The sequence below is a fragment of the Xyrauchen texanus genome, chromosome 15 (assembly GCF_025860055.1).
Source record: "Xyrauchen texanus isolate HMW12.3.18 chromosome 15, RBS_HiC_50CHRs, whole genome shotgun sequence".
Classification (NCBI taxonomy): domain Eukaryota; kingdom Metazoa; phylum Chordata; class Actinopteri; order Cypriniformes; family Catostomidae; genus Xyrauchen; species Xyrauchen texanus.
This window is the reverse complement of record NC_068290.1, coordinates 44157745-44178801: the sequence shown is the minus strand read 5'-3', so window position 1 is coordinate 44178801 and position 21057 is coordinate 44157745. Positions and strand designations below refer to the sequence as shown.

The 21057-nt window shown below is 40.0% G+C and overlaps 1 protein-coding gene across 1 annotated transcript; it reads right to left on the bottom strand.

The window, feature by feature from the left end:
- Positions 1–1485: 1485 nt before the first annotated feature.
- LOC127655880 (prostaglandin reductase 3-like) lies at positions 1486–20061 on the bottom strand. The gene is made up of 2 exons (XM_052143910.1): positions 19620–20061; positions 1486–3205 (listed from the first exon to the last, which is right to left on the bottom strand). Exons 1-2 carry the CDS (start codon positions 19871–19873, stop codon positions 2287–2289), a joined length of 1173 nt encoding a protein of 390 aa, XP_051999870.1. The 5' UTR covers positions 19874–20061; the 3' UTR covers positions 1486–2286.
- Positions 20062–21057: the final 996 nt, after the last annotated feature.

The following is a 21057-nucleotide window of genomic DNA, read 5'->3' as shown; positions in this document are numbered from 1 at the left end:
GCTGAACCCCTGCACGGCCAGTCACTGGGAAAAAAAAAAGAGCTGGTCATCCGCTTCCTCAGGGGAGCTAGAAGGATGAACCCCCGCGCCCCCATCGGTTCCTATCTGGGATCTTTCTGTAGTTCTCGAAGCTATGAAAGCCCCCCCTTTCGAGCCGCTTCAATCCGTGGATTTGAAATACCTTTCACGCAAAACCGTTTTTCTAACTGCCCTGTCATCAGTTAAACGTGTGGGAGACCTTCACGCGCTGTCTGTCAGCGCTGCGTGTCTTGAGTTTGGACCAAGTGACTCCAAGGTCATTTTAAAGCCTAGACGCGGCTATGTCCCCAAGGTGATCGGTACTCCTTTCAGAGCACAAATCATTTCCCTATCGGCGCTGCCAGCATCCGATAGCGAACGCGACGCCAATCTCGTTTGCCCAGTCAGAGCACTGAGATTGTATACTCCGCCTCTTTCAGACACTCTGAGCAGCTTTTCGTTTCGTTCGGAGGGCGCACCAAAGGTTTCGCTGCCTCGAAACAGACACTGTCTAGATGGATAATGGACGCTATTGCTGCCGCGTACGCGTCAAAAGACCTACCATGCCCGTTAGGCATTAGGGCTCACTCCACTAGAGGCATGGCCTCCTCGTGGGCATGGTCCAGCAGGATTTCCATTCACGACATATGTGTGGCAGCGGGCTTGGCTTCCCCTTCCACCTTTGTCAGATTTTACAATCTGGAAGTGCCCGCCCTGCAGGCAAAACTACTAGCGGTTTAATACGCTACAGCTCCCCTGGTGAGCTGCACTGACGGGACAGATTCCACACAGACCGGCACCGCCGCTCTGTCTTTCCCTTCCCACTATGTGCTTATGTATTACACACACTGGCCCGCACTCTTGCCGGCCAAATATTATTCCCCCACTCACAAGGGCTCCCCCGGGTCCCCCAACCCCCGGGGCTCATGCAGTGGATGCTTGGCGCGCACGGCGTTGACAATGGGTTCCCGTAGCGTAAGCTAGCTTACGCAATATGAGAGAACCTCTCATAAGAGAACGAATCGGTTACCTAACGTAACCTCAGTTCTCTCTAGATGAGGGAACGAGTATTGCGTAGCCGGCCGTTCTCGCGCCACGAGCGATTTTCGCTTCATTCAATGAAAACCAGGGTTCCAGCCTACGAACTTATGCTTATATGCACTCTAGCCACAGCCATTCTGGCGAGCTTTGATACAGTGACGGCGCGGGCACCTGTCATTCGACGCGAGTTCACTCAAGTTCGTCTATAGGCTGCAGCAGTTGCCGCAGAGCAACCAATGAGCTCGCTAGCTAGCCCGCTCAAGGTATGCAGCTGCTGCACTGCGTTGACAATTGATACAAAATTAAGGATAATTTTTTGGCTTCAATATCTCAGAAAAGATTAATCTTTCCCATAGCGTAAGCTAGCTTACGCAATACTCGTTCCCTCATCTAGAGAGAACCGAGGTTACGTTAGGTAACCGATTCGTTCTATGATATTAAAAGTGAAATAAAGATTTGTGGAGACCAAATACATTGTTCAATTTCAAAATTGTGGATTATTTTTAAAAAGTGAGCCAATACTTTGGCCACGACTGTAGTTTAGCAGCATACATTTTTTGTTCTTGTTGAAATTCCATTATTCTTGTTTTTAACGGACCAGTCGTTTACCACACATATCCAGTAAAACGACAATTGAGGGGGAAAATTTATTTTTAATCTGAAATGAGGGTAAGAATAGTGGTATTTTCCAAATGTAGGCCATTGGCTACTTTAAATAAATATATGGTTAGATATTGTTTTGATTATTTCATAAATTAATGTTTTTTCTAACTTCTAATCGAAACGAGGTTTTGACATTTCTATTTCCTCCTATGTCCTACTCATCTAAAATTAAGGAAAGTTGAAAATTAGTGCCCATTATGCATTTGGTCTAAACACAAAAAAAAAAAGGTCGGCAATTATCGACAGCTGTTATATTCAATACATTTTTGTAATATGAAATACAATTACAATACAATTACAATGGCCACAACTGTATTTATATATGGATTACCAACCCCCTAAAAAAATTACTACAAAGCAATTACCACTTGATAACCAACAAAATATCTTGACTTGTCTTGACTTTTATATAAAGCTGACGTCAATCTTAAATTTCTGGTTAAAATTGAAATGGAAAATTCATTCAGGTTTAATAGTATCACTTGCACCTCAAATCTTCTTAATTGAAATAGAATTTGAAATTTGATATCACTGCAGTTCCATTCATGACATTCTTTGCTTTCATTACAATTTACTGTGAGGAGACACTTCTACCACAACCTTCCCCAGGTTCTTCCCAGCGTACATGTAATCTACAGCTCTATAAACTGATTCGAGCCCCATAAAATGACCCTCTGGGTCCAAATCTCCTATGTCCACCGTACAAATCAGTTTTCCTTTAGCGAACATTTCATTCAGGATGCTCAACGCTTCTCTATAGTCTGACATGAAATGAGGTAAGAAAAAGCCAGAAATGGTGGCAGACTTTTGCAATAGTTTAACTGGTAATGTGCCAGCTTTCACTGGCTGCAGTCCTGATGCACTCTGATAGCCAGATATAAACCCAATCACTATCAGTCTGCCCAGGACGGCCATATTACTCACTGCCAAGTCAAAGATTCTGCCACCTATTGACTCATAAACCACATCCACACCGCGTGGATACTCTTTGCGTAGTATGGAGCCCAGGTCCTCCGTCTTATAGTTTATAGGGCGATCGCAGCCGATGGTCTTCAGAAAGTCGGCCTTCTCATTGCTGGAGCATGTGCCTACCACATGGCAGCCAGCCATTTTGGCAAACTGCACAGCAAACTGTCCTGTACCTCCAGCAGCGGCAGTAACTAATACTGTCTCCCCTTCCTTCAACTTTGCCAGTCTCTGTATGGCGATATGGGCTGTGGCGGCACTCACGAGCAGAGTCAGGTACTCTGGCCTTGCAGTGCGTATGGCTATAGCTTTTTTGGCAGATACTACAGTGTACTCAGCAAAGGCTCCTTCACCAAAATAGGCCACAGTATCACCAACAGTGTATTGGGAGCTGGCGCTCAGGCCCAGGCCAACCACTGTACCAATTCCTTCAAATCCTGCATCAAATGGTGGTCTCACTGAGGGGTCATAGCGTCCTGCTGTGTAGTTGATATCAGAGGCATTGATGCCCACATATCTAGAAAGAAAGAGCAGATTGAAGAGGATACATGATTAAAGAGAATAGACAGATTAAAGAGGATACATCCCAGCCAACATGTTTATGTGGGGCCCATATGGGTTATAAATGGGCTACAGGGGTACAGAGTGGGCATGGGCTCAAAATGGGCTTCTTATCTGGGGCCCACTTGGGTCAACTAAGTAGGTCCAACATGGGTAAACCCAGTTGGGCTCCCTATGTGGGCCCTAGTTGGTTCACTAATGGGAAATGAGTACATTTTGGCACTTTAACATATGACTTCAATCTATTAAAAATCTACAAATGCCAACACAATTGCAATTTTACCCAATTTGCTGCCATTTAAAGGATCAAGACCCTGTGGATACTGTCACAGTGTGGTGCAGGCAGAAGAAGAGGAGGAGTCAAAATTTCCAATGCAAACTTTTACTCACAATAAAATTCAAACACATAGAAGACAGGCAGTACATACAAACACTTACTACAACGGTGACAGATACAGAAAAAAAGGCGCACACAAAAAAGATGATTCTCTGTCATCCGTAAGCCATAATTGACATCATCGTTGTAATCTTCCTGTATTGTGAGCACACAGCCCAGTGCCAAAAATTGTATAGGCCTACAGTTTAAGAAGACTATTGACTGTTGAAAACGGGGCTCGCAAGATGTCAGAAGATCGCGAGATGTCATTCAGCAATTCCCATCCCCCACGCCCTGTTCGCGCCCGCGTCACATTCACTCTCACTCACTCTGCTGTCATTTTTGGGAGGAAATTCTCGCTGTCAGCGTAGTCAAGGTAAGAACTACATTTAAAAATTTAAATGTTAATTCAAATACATTTCAAAACATAATTTTAACCAAATTTGGTTAACATTATGTTTTGAAAACAAAAGCTTCTTTGTCACGTTCGAATTTCAGTTAGAATTTCGAATTCCCTCAGATGGCGCCATGACCAAAGCGATCTGTACGCTATTATATTAACATTCTTATTTTTTTTTATAATTGTTAATACATCAACTGTGTATTATAACAAATTGATTGGAGTTGAGACTCCAGCTTTACAATTTTACCACTGTTTTATGATATAAATCCCACAATGGCAGCAATTTCTTAATTTATATAAGATGTGCACATCAAACACCCAAAATGAAAGCAGGACTTTTTTGGAGAATTTTGTGATCACAGAACAGCTCCATACCATTTTAGCTTTTATTTTAAAAGTGTGCACATTCAATGAAATATTTGGATTCTCAAATGTTTAATTTTAAATAAATCTTTAATAAATGTCTATTTCGTCACAGAACAACTAGTTTCCACTGAATTATGAGATCTGAGAAGCTAACACCATCTCCGCGGATTCCTATGCTCTCTTTTTTTTCTTTCTTTATTTAGTAATTTAGTAATTATAGTAGTTCTTAGAAGTTCTCTGGGAGTTATGAAAAAAATAGCAGTTACTGATTAGTTAATAGTGAACTACCACATTCAACTGAGTGCTATTATTTACTATATCATTAATCAGAGTTCCTTGTTAGTTAATAGTAGATACTAGAATGTTAATAGTGTGTTACTCATTTGTTCCTGTGTAAGTTAGGAATTCATTAATGACGGAAGAGTATTCTAAAGTGTTACTCAAAATATTAATCATAATTAGAAAAATTTGAATAGAAAAAAAAGGGGGTAAATATGCTATATAGGGGTATTTTCTCCAAACAAGTACAAATCTATCTATATGAATTACAATTATTCAATGCTTTTCAACTAGGGCTGGGTGATATGGCCTAAAACAAAATCTGATTTACGATTTAAATAGATTTTTTTCTCTCCCTACTTAAAATCAATCTGCAGATGACAAAGAAATTGTTCAAAACAAGTTTTAACTTTATCAAAACAAAATATTCCCTTCTGGGATTTGATCTGGATTCCCCCCTTGGCGTTAAAGTGCAATCAGAAACAACAAGCCAAAAAGACAAGAGGGCAGGCCCTGCCTTTGTAAACAGTGAAAATGTAACATAACATAAAATGGGTGGATTGGGATTGGGGGGCGGGGGGTGTAAAAAAAATAAAAACTTGCATCAAAATAAGTGTATTGTGATTGTCAAAACATTTGGTAACTAAACATAATTTTATTAAGTTTATTAACCATGTAAACACAATGTTTACATGGTACAATGACTGGTATGCTACTGTTTTTATTATTGCTTAACACAAATTTCACAATTTCAATTCAATTCTTGTGATTTCATTCTGATCTTGATTCAATATCAATTCCTATGGATAAATATCAGGTACAGTAGATACGTTAATATGTTATGTTAATTGTTCTCCAAAAAATAAATCACCTAATGCTGTAAAAATACAGAGAGCCCTGTCAGCCATTATTATTAAAGGTTAAAACTAACTCATTGTTTTTTACAATAACAACATTATATTTTAATTATATAGGTAAAAATATAATAAATGTGTAATATAGTTATCATATTTAGCAAAATACTCCTCTCTATAGCAAGTATTTTATAAGTCCAACTAACATGCGTGCTATGGGTCATTAAAAGGCATCCTGAAGTAAATGTAACATTAGGTGACATATGTTGTTCTCCAGCTGTTTTATGGACATCTTTCCACGGTTGAAAAACACTGATCGATCGCTTTTATTACATTTCGGTAAGTTATACTGTATCTTTCAAATTACCTATTGATCATTCGTGTTTATTTACTATTAACTAGTAGTAAAGAGTAACAGATGATCGGTTCACATGCCCCTTGAACTGAGATCTGTCAGCGAATTAACAGAATCTGAGAGCTGAGAATCTGTTTCATATCAAAAGTAACCTTCTCTGTCTTGTCTGTCGGTGTCAGTGTCCTCTTTGCTTCGCGATTTTTCTCTGCGTGAGAAAATGGATGTGTGGCGTGAGAGCGTGTAAAAAGTGACAATTGTGTGTCTCTCACAGTGAATTCGTGAGAGTTGGCAGCCCTGCAGATTCAGTTTGTAAATGTTTTCGGCGGGTGTGCTTGTGCTACCATGGTGTTGTTCATTTGCCATGTTGTTTGTGTATCTCTATCATGGCAACCGCTGAGCCCGGTCGTTAAAGAGAAAACCGATTTCCATTCAAACAAATCGACGTAAACTACTCATTCGAGTTAATCGATAAAATCGATTTATCGCCCAGCCCTATTTTCAACAGTCTATAGTCTTCTTAAACTGTAGGCCTATACAATTTTTGGCACTGGGCTGTGTGCTCACGATACAGGAAGATTACAACGATGATGTCAATTATGGCTTATGGATGACAGAGAAGCTAGTGTAAATAAGCTGTACAGCTTGGGACAGACACTGTTTGATTAGTAAATCATAAGGCTGTTGTACTTTCAATAATACATAATATGTAAATACATAAATGAAAACAGACGCAACAGGTGTTTCTGCCTTATGTAAATCAGTTTGTATTTGGGTGTTATTACAAACCAAACAAATAGTTACTATGATCATACAAATGATTTTGCCTCAATTAGAATTTTAACTTTTTGAAAGTCATATGCTTTTTTTCTTACAGAAAGTAATGGAGCATTCTCAGAGAACAAAGAGAAGGAAAATAGCTGCAAAAGTTGCTGAACATTTTCGTCTTGTTTCACAACAGAATGAATTTGAACAACAGCATTTTAATTTGGAATCAGCCTATAATGAACCACTGGAGGATTCTGTTTATCATGATTGTGTCGAGGATGTAACAGAGAATGTAGAAAATGAATATCCCACAGACATTTTTTATGATGCTTTGGACAATGACATATTTTATGATGGTTTTGAAAATGGGATTGCTGACAATACCAGTGACTTTGACCTGGACTCTGAATGTTCTGATTCAGAACATGCCACTTCAGACACACTAGATGACACAAATAGTCTTGCAGAGTGGGCTGCAGAATACAATATCTCTCAAAACGCATTGTCTGCTCTTCTGAAAATTCTCAGACAAAAAGGCCTTAATGTGCCATTGGTTGCTAGAACCCTAATGTCCACAGACCGCAAGTGTGATGCCAAAAATGTAGCAGGAGGAACATACTATCATTTTGGAATTAGGAATTCAGTTCTGGCAGAATTGGCATCTTTAGATTTTGATCTGAGAGATCTGACAGACACTCTCACGCTTAGAGTTAATATTGATGGTCTACCTTTATTCCGCAGCAACAATGTAAGTTTGTGGCCTATTTTGGGTAGGATTAAGGAGATCCCAAATTCAAATGTTTTTGTGATTGGCTTATACTCATGTGTGATAAAACCATCAAATGTGCGAGTATTTAAATGAATTTATTCAAGATGTTAAAGTTGTTGTACAGCAGGGTATTCAGTATAATGATGTGTATTTCACAGTTGCTGCTCCTGATGCATTCATATGTGATGCTCCAGCACGTGCGTTCCTCAAATGTGTGAAGGGTCACAACGGGTATTACGCATGTGAGCGCTGCACTCAAAAAGGTGTGCATGTAAATAGGAGAATGTCTTTTCCTGAGTTGTCTGCAGAGCTAAGGACTGATCAGACATTTAGGGAAATGGGTTATGAAGAGCACCAAGGAGGAGTTTCACCCCTGTCTGAGTAAGGTGTGGGGTTAGTCTCAAGTTTTGTGCTTGATTATATGCACCTTGTGTGTTTGGGGGCGATGCGCCAGTTGATTTATCTTTGGTTAAAAGGACCTCTGAAATGCAGACAGTCTGTTAAAAATCTCACTACGATTTCTGCATTCATGGCTTATGTCAGGCAGTATTTGCCGAGGAATTTTGCTAGGAAACCAAGGTCTCTTCTAGAAATTAGTATGTGGAAAGCAACTGAATTAAGGCAGTTTTTACTTTACACTGGTCCTGTTGTCCTACTTAAAAATATACCTGATACAATGTATAGAAACTTTATACTTTTGTCTGTATCGATAAGAATTCTTCTTAGCCCTGATTTGTGCACTGAAAACTGTGACTATGCTGAAGATATTTTGTCCAAGATTTTGGCATTATTTATGGCCTTGAATTTGTTGGATACAACATCCATTCTTTGATACACACTGCCCAAGATGCACGGAACTTTGGTCCTTAGGATAGCATTTCCTGCATCCCATTCGAAAAATATTTAGGTAAACTTAAAAAGATTGTACAGAGGCCCCAAAATCCTGTGCAGCAAATTGTTAGGCGCATCCATGAGAAGCAGAGAGTGGCAAAACAGAAGAAATATCAATTTCCTCTCCTCTCAAACAGCTCCATTTCTCTGGACCAGTGAATGATGAACTTGGAACATGCCAGCAATACAGGCAGTACAATGATGGACAGACATTAATTTCTTGCTGTAAAGGCGATAAATGTTTTTCCTTAGGGGGAAGGATTCTCATCGTGAGAAATATTTTGCTTTCTTCTTGTGAAACTCCCAAGGTTCTCTGTCACTTCTTTAAAAACTATTAATCTTTTTTCAGCTACCCAATTGACTCGGCATGCCTTGGAATTCACTTTGTTTCAAACTTATCCAAAGACTTGCATGTGATATCGGTTGAGGAATTAAGGAGAAAAATAGTGCTCTTGCCATTTAAATCTGGATTGTGGCATTCCCACAGCTGCATTAGCCTGCATGTTTTGCATTTTTCCAGCATGTTACCATTTGCGGTTATGGATTTTTTGGATGGTGGAGGTGTAGCTATTGTACCCTGCAAGTGGTTTACGGGACCAGAGGAAGATGCTTGTTACTGGCCACCAGGACGAGTCAACATCAGCAAGGCAGTAAAGGAGGAACTTGTTCCAAACCCTACCTGGCTGCAGTTTAAAGTGCGCGTCCTGGGAAAAGCAGGTAATGTGACCATTTTTGAATGGTGACTAGTAATAATAATATTTATGTATCTAATAACACAAGGCGTGCTTCTGAAATAGTAGTTACTAATATTTATTGGTAAATGTCTATCACCTACAGGAAACTATGCCCACGCCACAGCAAAGCTTTTGAAGTCTGAGGCGACCTCAGACTTGCAGACGGAGTCAGATTCTGGAAGACGGATGGGAAAAGGGAAGCGCAAAAGAAGGTAAGACTATATTTCTTGCATACATAGATTTTGAAAGCAACAATTGTTCTTGAAAAGGATTAGTTCTTTTAAGCCATTCAAGCACCACAAAACAAACAAGAATGCCATGTCAATTTGACACACACACTACTCGTGTGCACAACAAGACGCACGCCAGAATTGAGTTCTCTTTCGCTCTTGAACAAACATTAACACAGAATTTTACCAAAATGTCCATTTGTCAAGAGCAGTCTTAAATTAGTTAAATAACATCTTATATGACTGTAAAGAGTTGGAGGAAATGAGATGCGTCAGATCCGCGTCACGTGCGGCAGATCTTAAAGTGACATCAATCAATCAAGTTGCTTTGATGTCTGTCATTTATGTTAATCAAAAAACAAAGGTAACAGAAAATTTTAGCTTTAATAAGGATAAATCTAAATGTAATTTATAATTTATGCAGTTAAGACTATAAAGTATTTGATAACTTTATTCTATTTCTGTATACACTCACCTAAATTATTATTAGGAACACCTGTTCAATTTCTCATTAATGCAATTATCTAATCAACCAATCACATGGCAGTTGCTTCAATGCATTTAGGGGTGTGGTCCTGGTCAAGACAATCTCCTGAACTCCAAACTGAATGTCAGAATGGGAAAGAAAGGTGATTTAAGCAATTTTGAGCGTGGCATGGTTGTTGGTGCCAGACGGGCCGGTCTGAGCATTTCACAATCTGCTCAGTTACTGGGATTTTCACACACAACCATTTCTAGGGTTTACAAAGAATGGTGTGAAAAGGGAAAAACATCCAGTATGCGGCAGTCCTGTGGGCGAAAAGGCCTTGTTGATGCTAGAGGTCAGAGGAGAATGGGCCGACTGATTCAAGCTGATAGAAGAGCAACTTTGCCTGAAATAACCACTCGTTACAACCGAGGTATGCAGCAAAGCATTTGTGAAGCCACAACACGCACAACCTTGAGGCGGATGGGCTACAACAGCAGAAGACCCCACCAGGTACCACTCATCTCCACTACAAATAGGAAAAAAGAGGCTACAAATTGCAAGAGCTCACCAAAATTGGACAGTTGAAGACTGGAAAAATGTTGCCTGGTCTGATGAGTCTCGATTTCTGTTGAGACATTCAGATGGTAGAGTCAGAATTTGGCTTAAACAGAATGAGAACATGGATCTATCATGCCTTGTTACCACTGTGCAGGCTGGTGGTGGTGTAATGGTGTGGGGGATGTTTTCTTGGCACACTTTAGGCCCCTTAGTGCCAATTGGGCATCGTTTAAATGCCACGGCCTACCTGAGCATTGTTTCTGACCATGTCCATCCCTTTATGGCCACCATGTACCCATCCTCTGATGGCTAATTCCAGCAGGATAATGCACCATGTCACAAAGCTCGAATCATTTCAAATTGGTTTCTTGAACATGACAATGAGTTCAACGTACTAAAATGGCCCCCACAGTCACCAGATCTCAACCCAATACAGCATCTTTGGGATGTGGTGGAACGGGAGCTTCGTGCCCTGGATGTGCATCCCACAAATCCCCATCAACTGCAAGATGCTATCCTATCAATATGGGCCAACATTTCTAAAGAATGCTTTCAGCACCTTGTTGAATCAATGCCACGTAGAATTAAGGCAGTTCTGAAGGCGAAAGGGGGTCAAACACAGTATTAGTATGGTGTTCCTAATAATCCTTTAGGTGAGTGTATTTCCTATTAGACAGGAAGGCTACAGGTAAATATTACATTAATTATAATAGGTTTATGTGAAGATTGTTTTAAGATGTCATAAATTAAGCAATTTTTACAAGCCTAATAAATGTTGAAATTGATAGCTTTCAATTACACTGTAATGTTGAATGTCCATAATTAATGTTTAAAAAGAAATCAGTTTCATAGAGACATCGGTAGCAGTATTAGTATCAGTTATACTGTCGCTTGTAGCATTAATGTGAATCAAACAAGTCAAAGAGAATATAACTTTCTGCTCGACTGAATAACTTCAGTAGCTTTAATAAGAATCAATGTATATTTAATTCATACAGTGAAGTCAACGTAGTGCTTCTTTAATGCCATTGTTAAATACACATACTAGTGTTGTGCCGATGGACGATATCATCGTCCATCGTGATGGCTGACCAACATCACGATGTAGAGCCACCATCGTGATGCCACGCCCCCTTTTGCGAGTCTTGCTAGTGTGACTCACTAATCCTAGTCTCTTCTATAGTTAACCTAAAAACTTTGCAGGGATTGCTCTGTAAATTAAATTGAGAATATAACTAATGCATATATGCTATTTTAAATACTGTAGTATATGCCAGAGTTATGACGTGTTAGTCTGTGAAAATACCGTGTCAGGCAGGCTACACAAATATTGATCTTGACATTGTTAGCTTCTTGTCTTTTTTTACATGTCTTACACTGTACATTTAGATTAAAATATTTTATGTTGTAGGCTACAAGAAAATAGCCTTTATTAATTAATTATTAGTAGTTGTAGTGTCTCAGAAAATCTTGCTCATTGTCACATAGCTCTTGTATACACTGAAGCGGCAGTTTAAGATAAACCCAGACCAGCGAATGTCAAATAACTTTTGTCTGGTTAATACTTTTAAAGAAAAATTTCCTTGGCCATAAATCCACAATGTCAAATCAAATGAAAGAAACAAGGTGAATATGAATAACACACATTTATTAAAACATAGAAGAACAAGAAAACGGAACAACACTCAGACCGAAACTCGGCATTAACATTTCACTTATAATTAGCAGCACAATTAACTTCAGCACAGGCTACAAAATAAATTATGTTATTGAAATATTGTAAAGTATGAACTACACAAATGAACGTTTAAAAAATAATATGCAAAATCGAATAGTTCCGCAACGGACGGAAACATGCGTAAAGAAGTCTAATATCTTTCACCATAGACCATGTTTAAATTTCGATGTTTCTGGCCAGAAATACCAACATATCCAGCACGTGCAGGCAAGGTGGCATATTCTGCTGGATGGCGCACACGCAAGTGGTCATGAAGGTTGGTCGTCTGCCCATCTTTTGCGCGGATCACACATGAGCAGATCTTGTACAAAACTTCGGACGGGTCCCTTGGCTGTCCACTCTCATCAGGTCTAAATCCAAAAAATTGCCATATAGGCGAAGTAGTACCCTTTTTAGCAACCAACACCAACGCCATTGTATCAACCCTACGTGGAAGGAAGCTTTTTTTTTCTTACGTGCAATATATTACAAAGCCCGGATGAGTAGGCTACTAATTAGTTGGGCTAGTAAAATAACGAAATTATAGTTTTTCAGTAGAAAAAAAATATCTATGTAAAGAGATATATTAAAATAAAAAGTGCTTAAAAGTGCACAACTCTTCTTAAGTGGAAGAAATATTTTTCCCCGTTACGTGCAACCTATTGGAAAGTGCGGATGAGTCAGTTGGGATAGTAAAATAACGAAATTAGAGTTTTTAAGTGGAAAATAGTATTTATGTAAAGAGATATATTAAAATAAATAGTGCACAACTCTTAAGTGAAAGCTAAAAAAAAAAAAAAATGCTTCACGTGTCGTGCAACCTACTGATAAAGCACCGACGAGTCATTAGTTGGGTTAGTAAAATAACGAAATTATAATTTGTCATGTAATTTTTGAAAATTATATGAAATTATATAACCCCCCCCCGACGTCCATCACGATGTTTTACTGTCAACATCGTCAACTGCCAATTTAGGGGACATCGCCCAACCCTAACACATACTGTAGCTCAAAAGTTTAAAGCACTGTTTATTTCATTAATCATAATTATTCATTATCCTATTATAGCACATAATCTATTGCACATATACAGCTCTAATTTGAAACTTGTACAACTACTTAATTATGCTCTACATTTTGTGCATTTCAAGACCAGTGTGTCTGTCAAGCTCTGATGAGGAACTCTGTGGTGCTGGGCATGATCATCCATCCAGTGTGCCTTTACCTCCACCAGTTCCAGAGAACCTCCAACCGCAGGCTCCCCACTCACTCAAGACCCGTCCATTTATTCAACCACCTTCAATTCCTTTAAGGGCCGTTTCTCCAGAACGCCCCAGTAGAGTTTTGCAAGATGCCAGTTCTGCATTTAGAGATCTGCATTTACCTTCCCCAGTGCCAGAGAACCCTCAACCGGAGGATCCCCACTTGCACGGGACCCGTCCATTTATTCAGCCCTCTCCACCTTCAACACCTTTAACAGCTGTAACACCAGACCGCCCCAGTACAGTTCTGCAGGATGTCAGTTCTGCATTTAGAGATGCCATGTTTGCACGTCTCCTAACCGTCCTGGAGGAAATCAAGGAGACACAGAGGGTTCATGGGAGGATGATACACTCACTCCTCACACAACGGGATGCAAGTACAGTTGCAGCACTTCCAGAAGATATTGTTTTCCCCCTGAGGATGGTCTCGGATGTTGATGTCATGGAGCAAAAATTGGCAGACCCCACCTTCCACAAATAAGTGGTATGTTCTAATATGACCATTTAGCAGATTCACAGGGCTGATCGTTTTTGCACGTACAGTACTGTACAAAAGCCGTAGGCCACCACCAGCTTTGTTGTTTTAGCAAAGTTTTAGTTACCACCATCATTTATTTTTCAGTTTCTTTATTAAGATATAAACAGAAAGTACAGGAAATATGTACACAAAATAAGAACAAAAAGGCTTCTTCAGACAAAAGTCAGTATTTTGTGTAATATCTCTTTGCACTGAGCACATCTCATACCTCTTTTGGGGAAGCTGTCCTTAAGTTTTCTGAAGTAATCGTCTGGCATATTATACCTAGGCTGCTTTCTGCACTTCCCATAGTTCATCTTTAGGTTTAGGCCGTATTTTATTTATTACTGTCTAGGTGATCCCATACTGCCTCTATAAATTCAGGTCTGGATAATGTTTTGTAAGCTGTTTTTCTCTCCAAATATGATTTCACTGTATTAGCAGTGTGCTTGGAATCGTTATCATGCTGAAAAATAAAAACATTCCCAATATGGCACTTTCCAAAAAGAAGGGCATTATGAATTAAAACCTGTCTGTACTTTTCAACATTCATGATCCCATCAATTCGACAATATTGCCAACACCACTGGCAGAAATGCAGCCCAAAAGCAGGTGTGCTATTGTTCAAGTGTAAGGGGAGGTCACACTAAATACTTGCCACTTTAGCCTATATGTAAAAGCTGTTATTCATTTTCATGTTCTGGCTGTATTCTAATAAAAAGCCTGAGAAATTAGATACCGTAATTTCCGGACTATTGAGCGCACCTGAATACAAGCCGCACCCACTGATTTTTAAATAAAATATTATTTTGAACATAAATAAGCCGCACCTGTCTATAAGCCACAGGTGCCTACCGGTACATTGAAACAAATGAACTTTACTCAGGCTTTAACGAAACACAGCTTGTAACAAAAATAAATAGGCTTTAACGAAACACGGTGTGGCAGCGGGCGTGGTCAAGCGCCCGTCCGGAGAGAAAAGCGGTAAGGTCGCTACACCTGAGCTAAATTATGTCTAACACCGGTGTCTAATTTCAGTAAGCATGGGGAGAGCGGCATAAAAAGGCAGCAGCCACAGAGCTGAGAGAGTGACACACGTCAGTCTAGTGTTGGCGCATAGAAGAATTGAGAAACTTTATAAAATTGATTGTAAACATTGCTGTGGCCATTAAAAGCCTTACCTGGAACGTCGAGTGCCCTGCTGAAAACTGTCACACTGGTGCCCGTGTGGCAGTTTTCCCAAAAAGGACACGTGAAGCAGGGCACTTGAAATTAGACACCGGTGTTAGACATAATTTAGCGCAGGTGTAAGCGCCCTTACAGCTTTTCTCTCCTGGACGGGCGCTTGACCACGCCCCCGCTGCCACACACGGCTTGTAATAAAACATTTGCAGTAAACAGTAGCCTACCAAGAAAGTCATTGGTCACTATCTTCCTCGTCCTGTGCACTGAAACCACTGAAGTCATCTCCTTCGGTGTCGGAGTTGAATAGCCTCAGATTTAGTTGTCTTTTTGCACTGAGTCAATTCCTCACGCTGCTGTTTCCAACGTCTTATCATCGACTCATTAAGACCAAGCTCCCGTGCAGCAGCTTATTTTCCAATAGCCAGATCAATCGCCTTCAACTTGAAAGCAGCATCATATGCGTTTCTCCATGTCTTTGCCATGGTGAGGGTGACAAAATGACTACCATAATCAGAATGATGGGAAGTTTGAGCGTGCTCGATTTAATCTAAACAGTAAACAAAAAAAGTTGTTTTGACCTTAACCCGTTCGGCAATTTCAATTGGTCTAATGAAAGCTTCACGCCGCCAAAAAACTGAGCACGTCACAGAATTTTTATTTTTTTTTTTATATATATATATAAAATTTGAAAACGGGAAAAATCCATATATTAGCCGTGTCATTGTATAAGCCGCGAGGTTCAAAGCGTGGGAAAAAAGTTGCGGCTTATAGTCCGGAAATTACGGTATGGTCATTATACCATTTCTAAAACAAAAATAATGGTGGCATAAGACGTTTGCACAGTACTGTAGATTTTTTGCTACAGAGGTAGAATTTTTGTAGCACAGGCAACTCAAGTACAAGTATAAAACATCTGTTAGAGAGGTAACTGCATATGTATTATGGGAGTGTTCCCTGGGAATTGTGAAAAATAGAGTTGTATTTATGGACTCGATACACAATACATATATAGAATATAGATTACTACTTCCGATAGCACAAATAGCAGCGTGCCATCGATTAACCTATGGCTGCACGATTTGGGGGGAAATTTAATTGCAATTATTCAGGTTAACATTTTGTGTTGTCTCCCCCATTATGATAATCTTGTTTTTCCTTAGGTTGGCGTGGTGGCAGAAATTGGAGGGAGAACTGTGGATGAAGCCACACGAAGGATGATGGCCTTCATTTTAGACCACCCCCTATCAAGACAGTACAATTTTGTTGGCCGCCATGGAAAGCGAGAGTTTGGGGGGCTCAAACTGTTTGAGGTTGTGTATGGTATGTTTACTCGCTGTTTAACATATTAATGTGCAAACAGAGGTTATTCTGTAGAGTTGAGTTCTTCATAAATCAATTTGATTGTATGCAAATAATTGTCCATACTTGGACAGAATACCCTGAATTATGACGATATGGACCAGGTATACTGCCAATTCAGTGATAAGTAACTGTTAATTAGTGTTGTAGCAATCACACAACTCATGGTTTATAATAAATAATACAGTTCAAACATTATTAAAGACAAGTGAGGTAATACAAGTGAAGTACTACAAATAAAATAATTAAAAATACACAAGTTATAAGCATAGATAAATACAATAGAACAAAAGTTACAAATTAAGTTAGTTCTAACAGTAGTATTCAGGTACAGAAATGGGGGGATTACTCTGGGTTTGGGCCGAACTCCGAGCTTGAAGCCCTCCCCCTGGACAGCACGCCAATATGCATTAATTTTTACCCCCTCTAATTGTATGTAAGTGTGAACTCGTGAAATATTGCTCTGCTCCATTGTTTGTTTGTTTAATAAACCATCAAAAACTTTGTGTCTGACAGAATATTATATCCGATACCATTTTTGTATTTCCTGAAAAATATCAAGGTGGAGATATCTGCTTTGTTGCAAGGGCTCAAATATGGAATTTAATCTCACTCTAATGCTCTTTATGTATTTTACAGGAAGCTTGAAAAAAAATGGCCTTACAAACCAAATTAACAGAAGAGAGGCTGAAAAGGCAGTGTCAAAGTGGGTAATCGGTGCCAGGGACAGGGGAGGAAACCGTACAGCGAGGACAAGTAAAGCAAAAGCAAGATAGGTAAAAGTCTTTAAGATGCTTATTTTTATGTGGAAATACAAACTTTAAAAAAGACAAGAATGATAGTGCAAACTAGATAGGTACATTTCCTGAAGAAAATGTGAGTGGTGCTTGCCGTGGCAAAACTCGTCAAATAGCCTGCTTGAAAAGAACAGAAATTGTGGTCATAAATAAATCAACCCAGAAGTCTGTATAATTTTCTGGTGCAGAAATATGTGATTTGTTACTAGGTTGCTAGGGTAAGCCCATGTGGTTGCTATGCAGTTAGCAAGGTAATACAATACATGGCTCCTTTCCATCCTGAGTGAAATAAGTCAACCCAAAAATCTGTACTGTTTTCTGGTGCAGAGATATGTGATTTGTTACTCGGTTGCTAGGGTAACCCCATGTGGTTGCTAGGCAGTTACCATAGTGATACTAATCAAGTGTCCTTGTCATCCTGATTGAAATAAGTCAACCCGAAGTCTCTATGTTTTTGTGATGCAGAGATATGTGATTTGTTACTCGGTTGCTAGGGTAAGCCCATCTGGTTGCTAGGCAGTTACCATAGTGATACTAATGAAGTCTCCTTTCCATCCTGATTGAAATAAGTCAACCCGGAAGTCTCTACGCTTTTCTGATGCAGAGATATGTGATTTGTTACTCGGTTGCTAGGGTAACCCCATCTGGTTGCTAGGCAGTTACCATAGTGATACTAATCAAGTGTCCTTGCCATCCTGATTGAAATAAATCAACCCAGAAGTCTCTCTGATTTTCTGGTGCAGAGATATATTTACTGCTAAACGGTTGCTAGGGTACTCTGTGTAGTTGCTAGGGAGTGGCTTGGCAGCTGCCAATCATGAATCTCCAAAGGCTGCTTGTCAGTATGAATGATATAAACCAACTCCCATGCCTCTGTGACATTCAGAATGGAAGATATCCCTCTATGGATTTTGGTTGTTAAGGTGCTTGACAATGGTTGCTAGGGAGGGGCTAGGAAGTGTTGATTTGATGCATGATTGGCTGTTTGCTGTCCCGAGTCAAACGAGACCACCCTTGTGTTTCTATGACACTTCTATCCGGAGATATCCCTTTGATCTGTTTCAATAGAAGTGTATGGGACTTGTTGCTAAGGTGCTCTTAATGGTTGCTAGGGCGTGGCTTGATAGCTTCACAATGATCCTGAGAGACTGATTGGTCGTCTGAGTAAAATGAGCCCACCCCTCGTCTCTATGACACTGTGATCCAGAGCTATGTTCAATACAAATCCCTATGCCTTTTCATTTCATGGGCCGTCCTACACCATTATAAGTCAATTGGGGCATTTTTGGGCAGCTCCTGCCCCCAGGGGTGCAACTTTTACCCCATATTGAGGTATGCTCTTACAGAGCCTGCCAGCCTCTTCAAATGTGGCAAATCACACGTTTCTACGAAATCCTCGCTTGGAGCTGTGACGCGTCAAAGTTTGTCTCAATGTTAAGTCTATGGGATTTTTCGGCCGCTTTTTGCCCCTGGGGCAAATACCGTACCCCGATCGCTTATAAAAGTCATAGCACACGTGTCCTCAATAGGCCGTTCGATTTGACACCTCATTCGTGGGTCTACGCCAAACGGTGCGGGACGAGTTAGGTGCCGAAGTTTTGTTAAGAGATATAAAAATAAAAATAAAAATAAAAATAAAAATAATAAGTATGTGAGATTACAATAGTGATGCTTTGCAAGCACCACTAATCAATGCAAATTCATAGAGTAATCTGCGCTCAAACGCACGCATAAAGCTTGCCACTGCACACCTGCAAACATAATGATTATGAGTGTCGTGAAAAAAAAGGAGACTGTCTAAACATTTGAATAATTTATTGATACTGTTTTCTGTGTATTCGTCTGCAGAATTTAAGTCGACGATGCGGACTCGTCATCCCCGCAGTGGATACCTATATGCACGTATAGTGCAAGCTCACTGGTCCTTTTGATGGGTAATTTATTAGTCAGTAGGCCCATTTATTTTTTCATAAATACTATCATTTGTTATTATTATTACTATTACTTAAGACTACCTACACTGACCTAACCATGGTAATGAGGAGCCTTTCCTTCTGTGTAATATGCATGTTCTGTTTGAAATTAGGAAACAAACAGAATAATAATGGGCTCATATAAGTAAATATGCTCTTCAATTTTTAAAAGGGGGGAGAGAAAACTTCCTGTTGCTTTTGTTGACGTCAACAACAAAAATAATGTCACTTGATGAATGTCCTTGTACTTGAAAACCATGAATAAAACTATGCAACATAAAAGGAAATGCGACCCAGGATACATTAAATATATGCACCGAGAGGGAGGCGCAGGTAACGGCGATGGAAGACGCTTAAACTGTGACGGGGCCAGTGAGAGAGCTGTCTGCAGCAGTAGTAGCAGGACGAGTGATAGCCGAGTGAGAACTGACTGCAGCGGTGGCACTTCACCCCGCCACGGAAAGGTTTTACCCCCTCTATTAGAAAGGCAGACGCTGGGTCCAGCACTCACCGGTTTCTGATGAGCAGATCCCCGTCGGCGGGTGTGGGCACAGGGGCGTTCTGAATACACACCGCTTCTCTGAAGTTCGGACTCAGTTTCGTCACCACCATCTTCCTCATAGAGGCCGGTATCGATGAAGCTCGATAATCCATGAAGTGTGTTGAGTACGACAGATCGACAATGGAGCGCAGCGACAACACACGCACACGATGCCCCGCGAGCAGCGCTCTTCTGCAGCTTGTTAAAAATCCGAAGCAGGACATTAGATCGAGTAATGAAGGTTGACGGTGACCAGCTCCAGTCGGCGTTACAATAGTCTTTAATATGTGAAATCCTAGACGGCTCTCGATGAAATCTTATTGCAAAACTTGCTTTTGATTTAATTCTACTTGTATTTAATTAGACCGGAGAAAAAACACTCAAACCTTCAGTTTAACTGCTGTCTGCAACACGCACACGTAGAAGAAACTTAAGTCCCTCCCTCCAGTCAAAGTCATTTCCTACGGAAGCCCGTGGCTTGTTTATGAAAAAACAAGTTAACTATTTTCAATTGTACGACTGCATTTTGTTTTGTTACTACTTCAGCCCTAATTCATTATATTGAATCTAACATTAATTATTATTATGACTTATCATACAAATTGAAACAGAGTAACATGGAATATAGGCCTAATATTAAAGGGGTCATGACATGTTTTTTTTTATTGTATTATTATGTTCCCTTAGGTGCAATTATAGTATTAATATATTTTATTTTAAGAAAAACTTTTAAAATCTAGTGATTTATGACCTTTTCCCACCCTGTTTCTCATCCTCTGATTCAAACAGTCTGTTTTGGGGGCGTTTTCCATTTAAGACTTCAGTGTTAACGCCCACTGTTATGATTGGCTAACGTCAGTGCCTATGTATCAATTATTGACGCCCCCAGCCAGAACAATATGCAAGTAAACTAAGTAAAAACACTGTGATTATTCATAATGAATGAAATTGCGCTTTAAAAAGTAGTTTAAAGTTTAAAATAAATAGCCTACTTACAGTTTGCGTCGTCGTTGTTCCCAGAATAGTCGGCACGGACTTATCTTTGAGCAACAGTTTTCTGGCAAAGAAAGCATCATATTGAGATTTGTTCTCAAAACAGTCATCCTTATGTACAGAACAAACGCTTACGTTAACACTGCCGTGACTGGAACGTCCGCAAAAAATAAACTGCATCCATTTTTCCCTGACGTCTGGATCTTTCGGCAGCTTATTCAGAGGTTTTGTTTGACCGCAGCCAGGAACAGCACATCTTTGTGGCATCGTAATTTTCTTGTGCACAAGTAGTCTCTGTCAGAGCTCGCTGTCCATCGACTGAACACTTGTGAGGCGCACGGCGATACGAAATGAGCGTAGCTGTCTTGCGCTTAAAGCGTAGTTATCTTGTGCTGGAGGCGGTCATATGCAAACG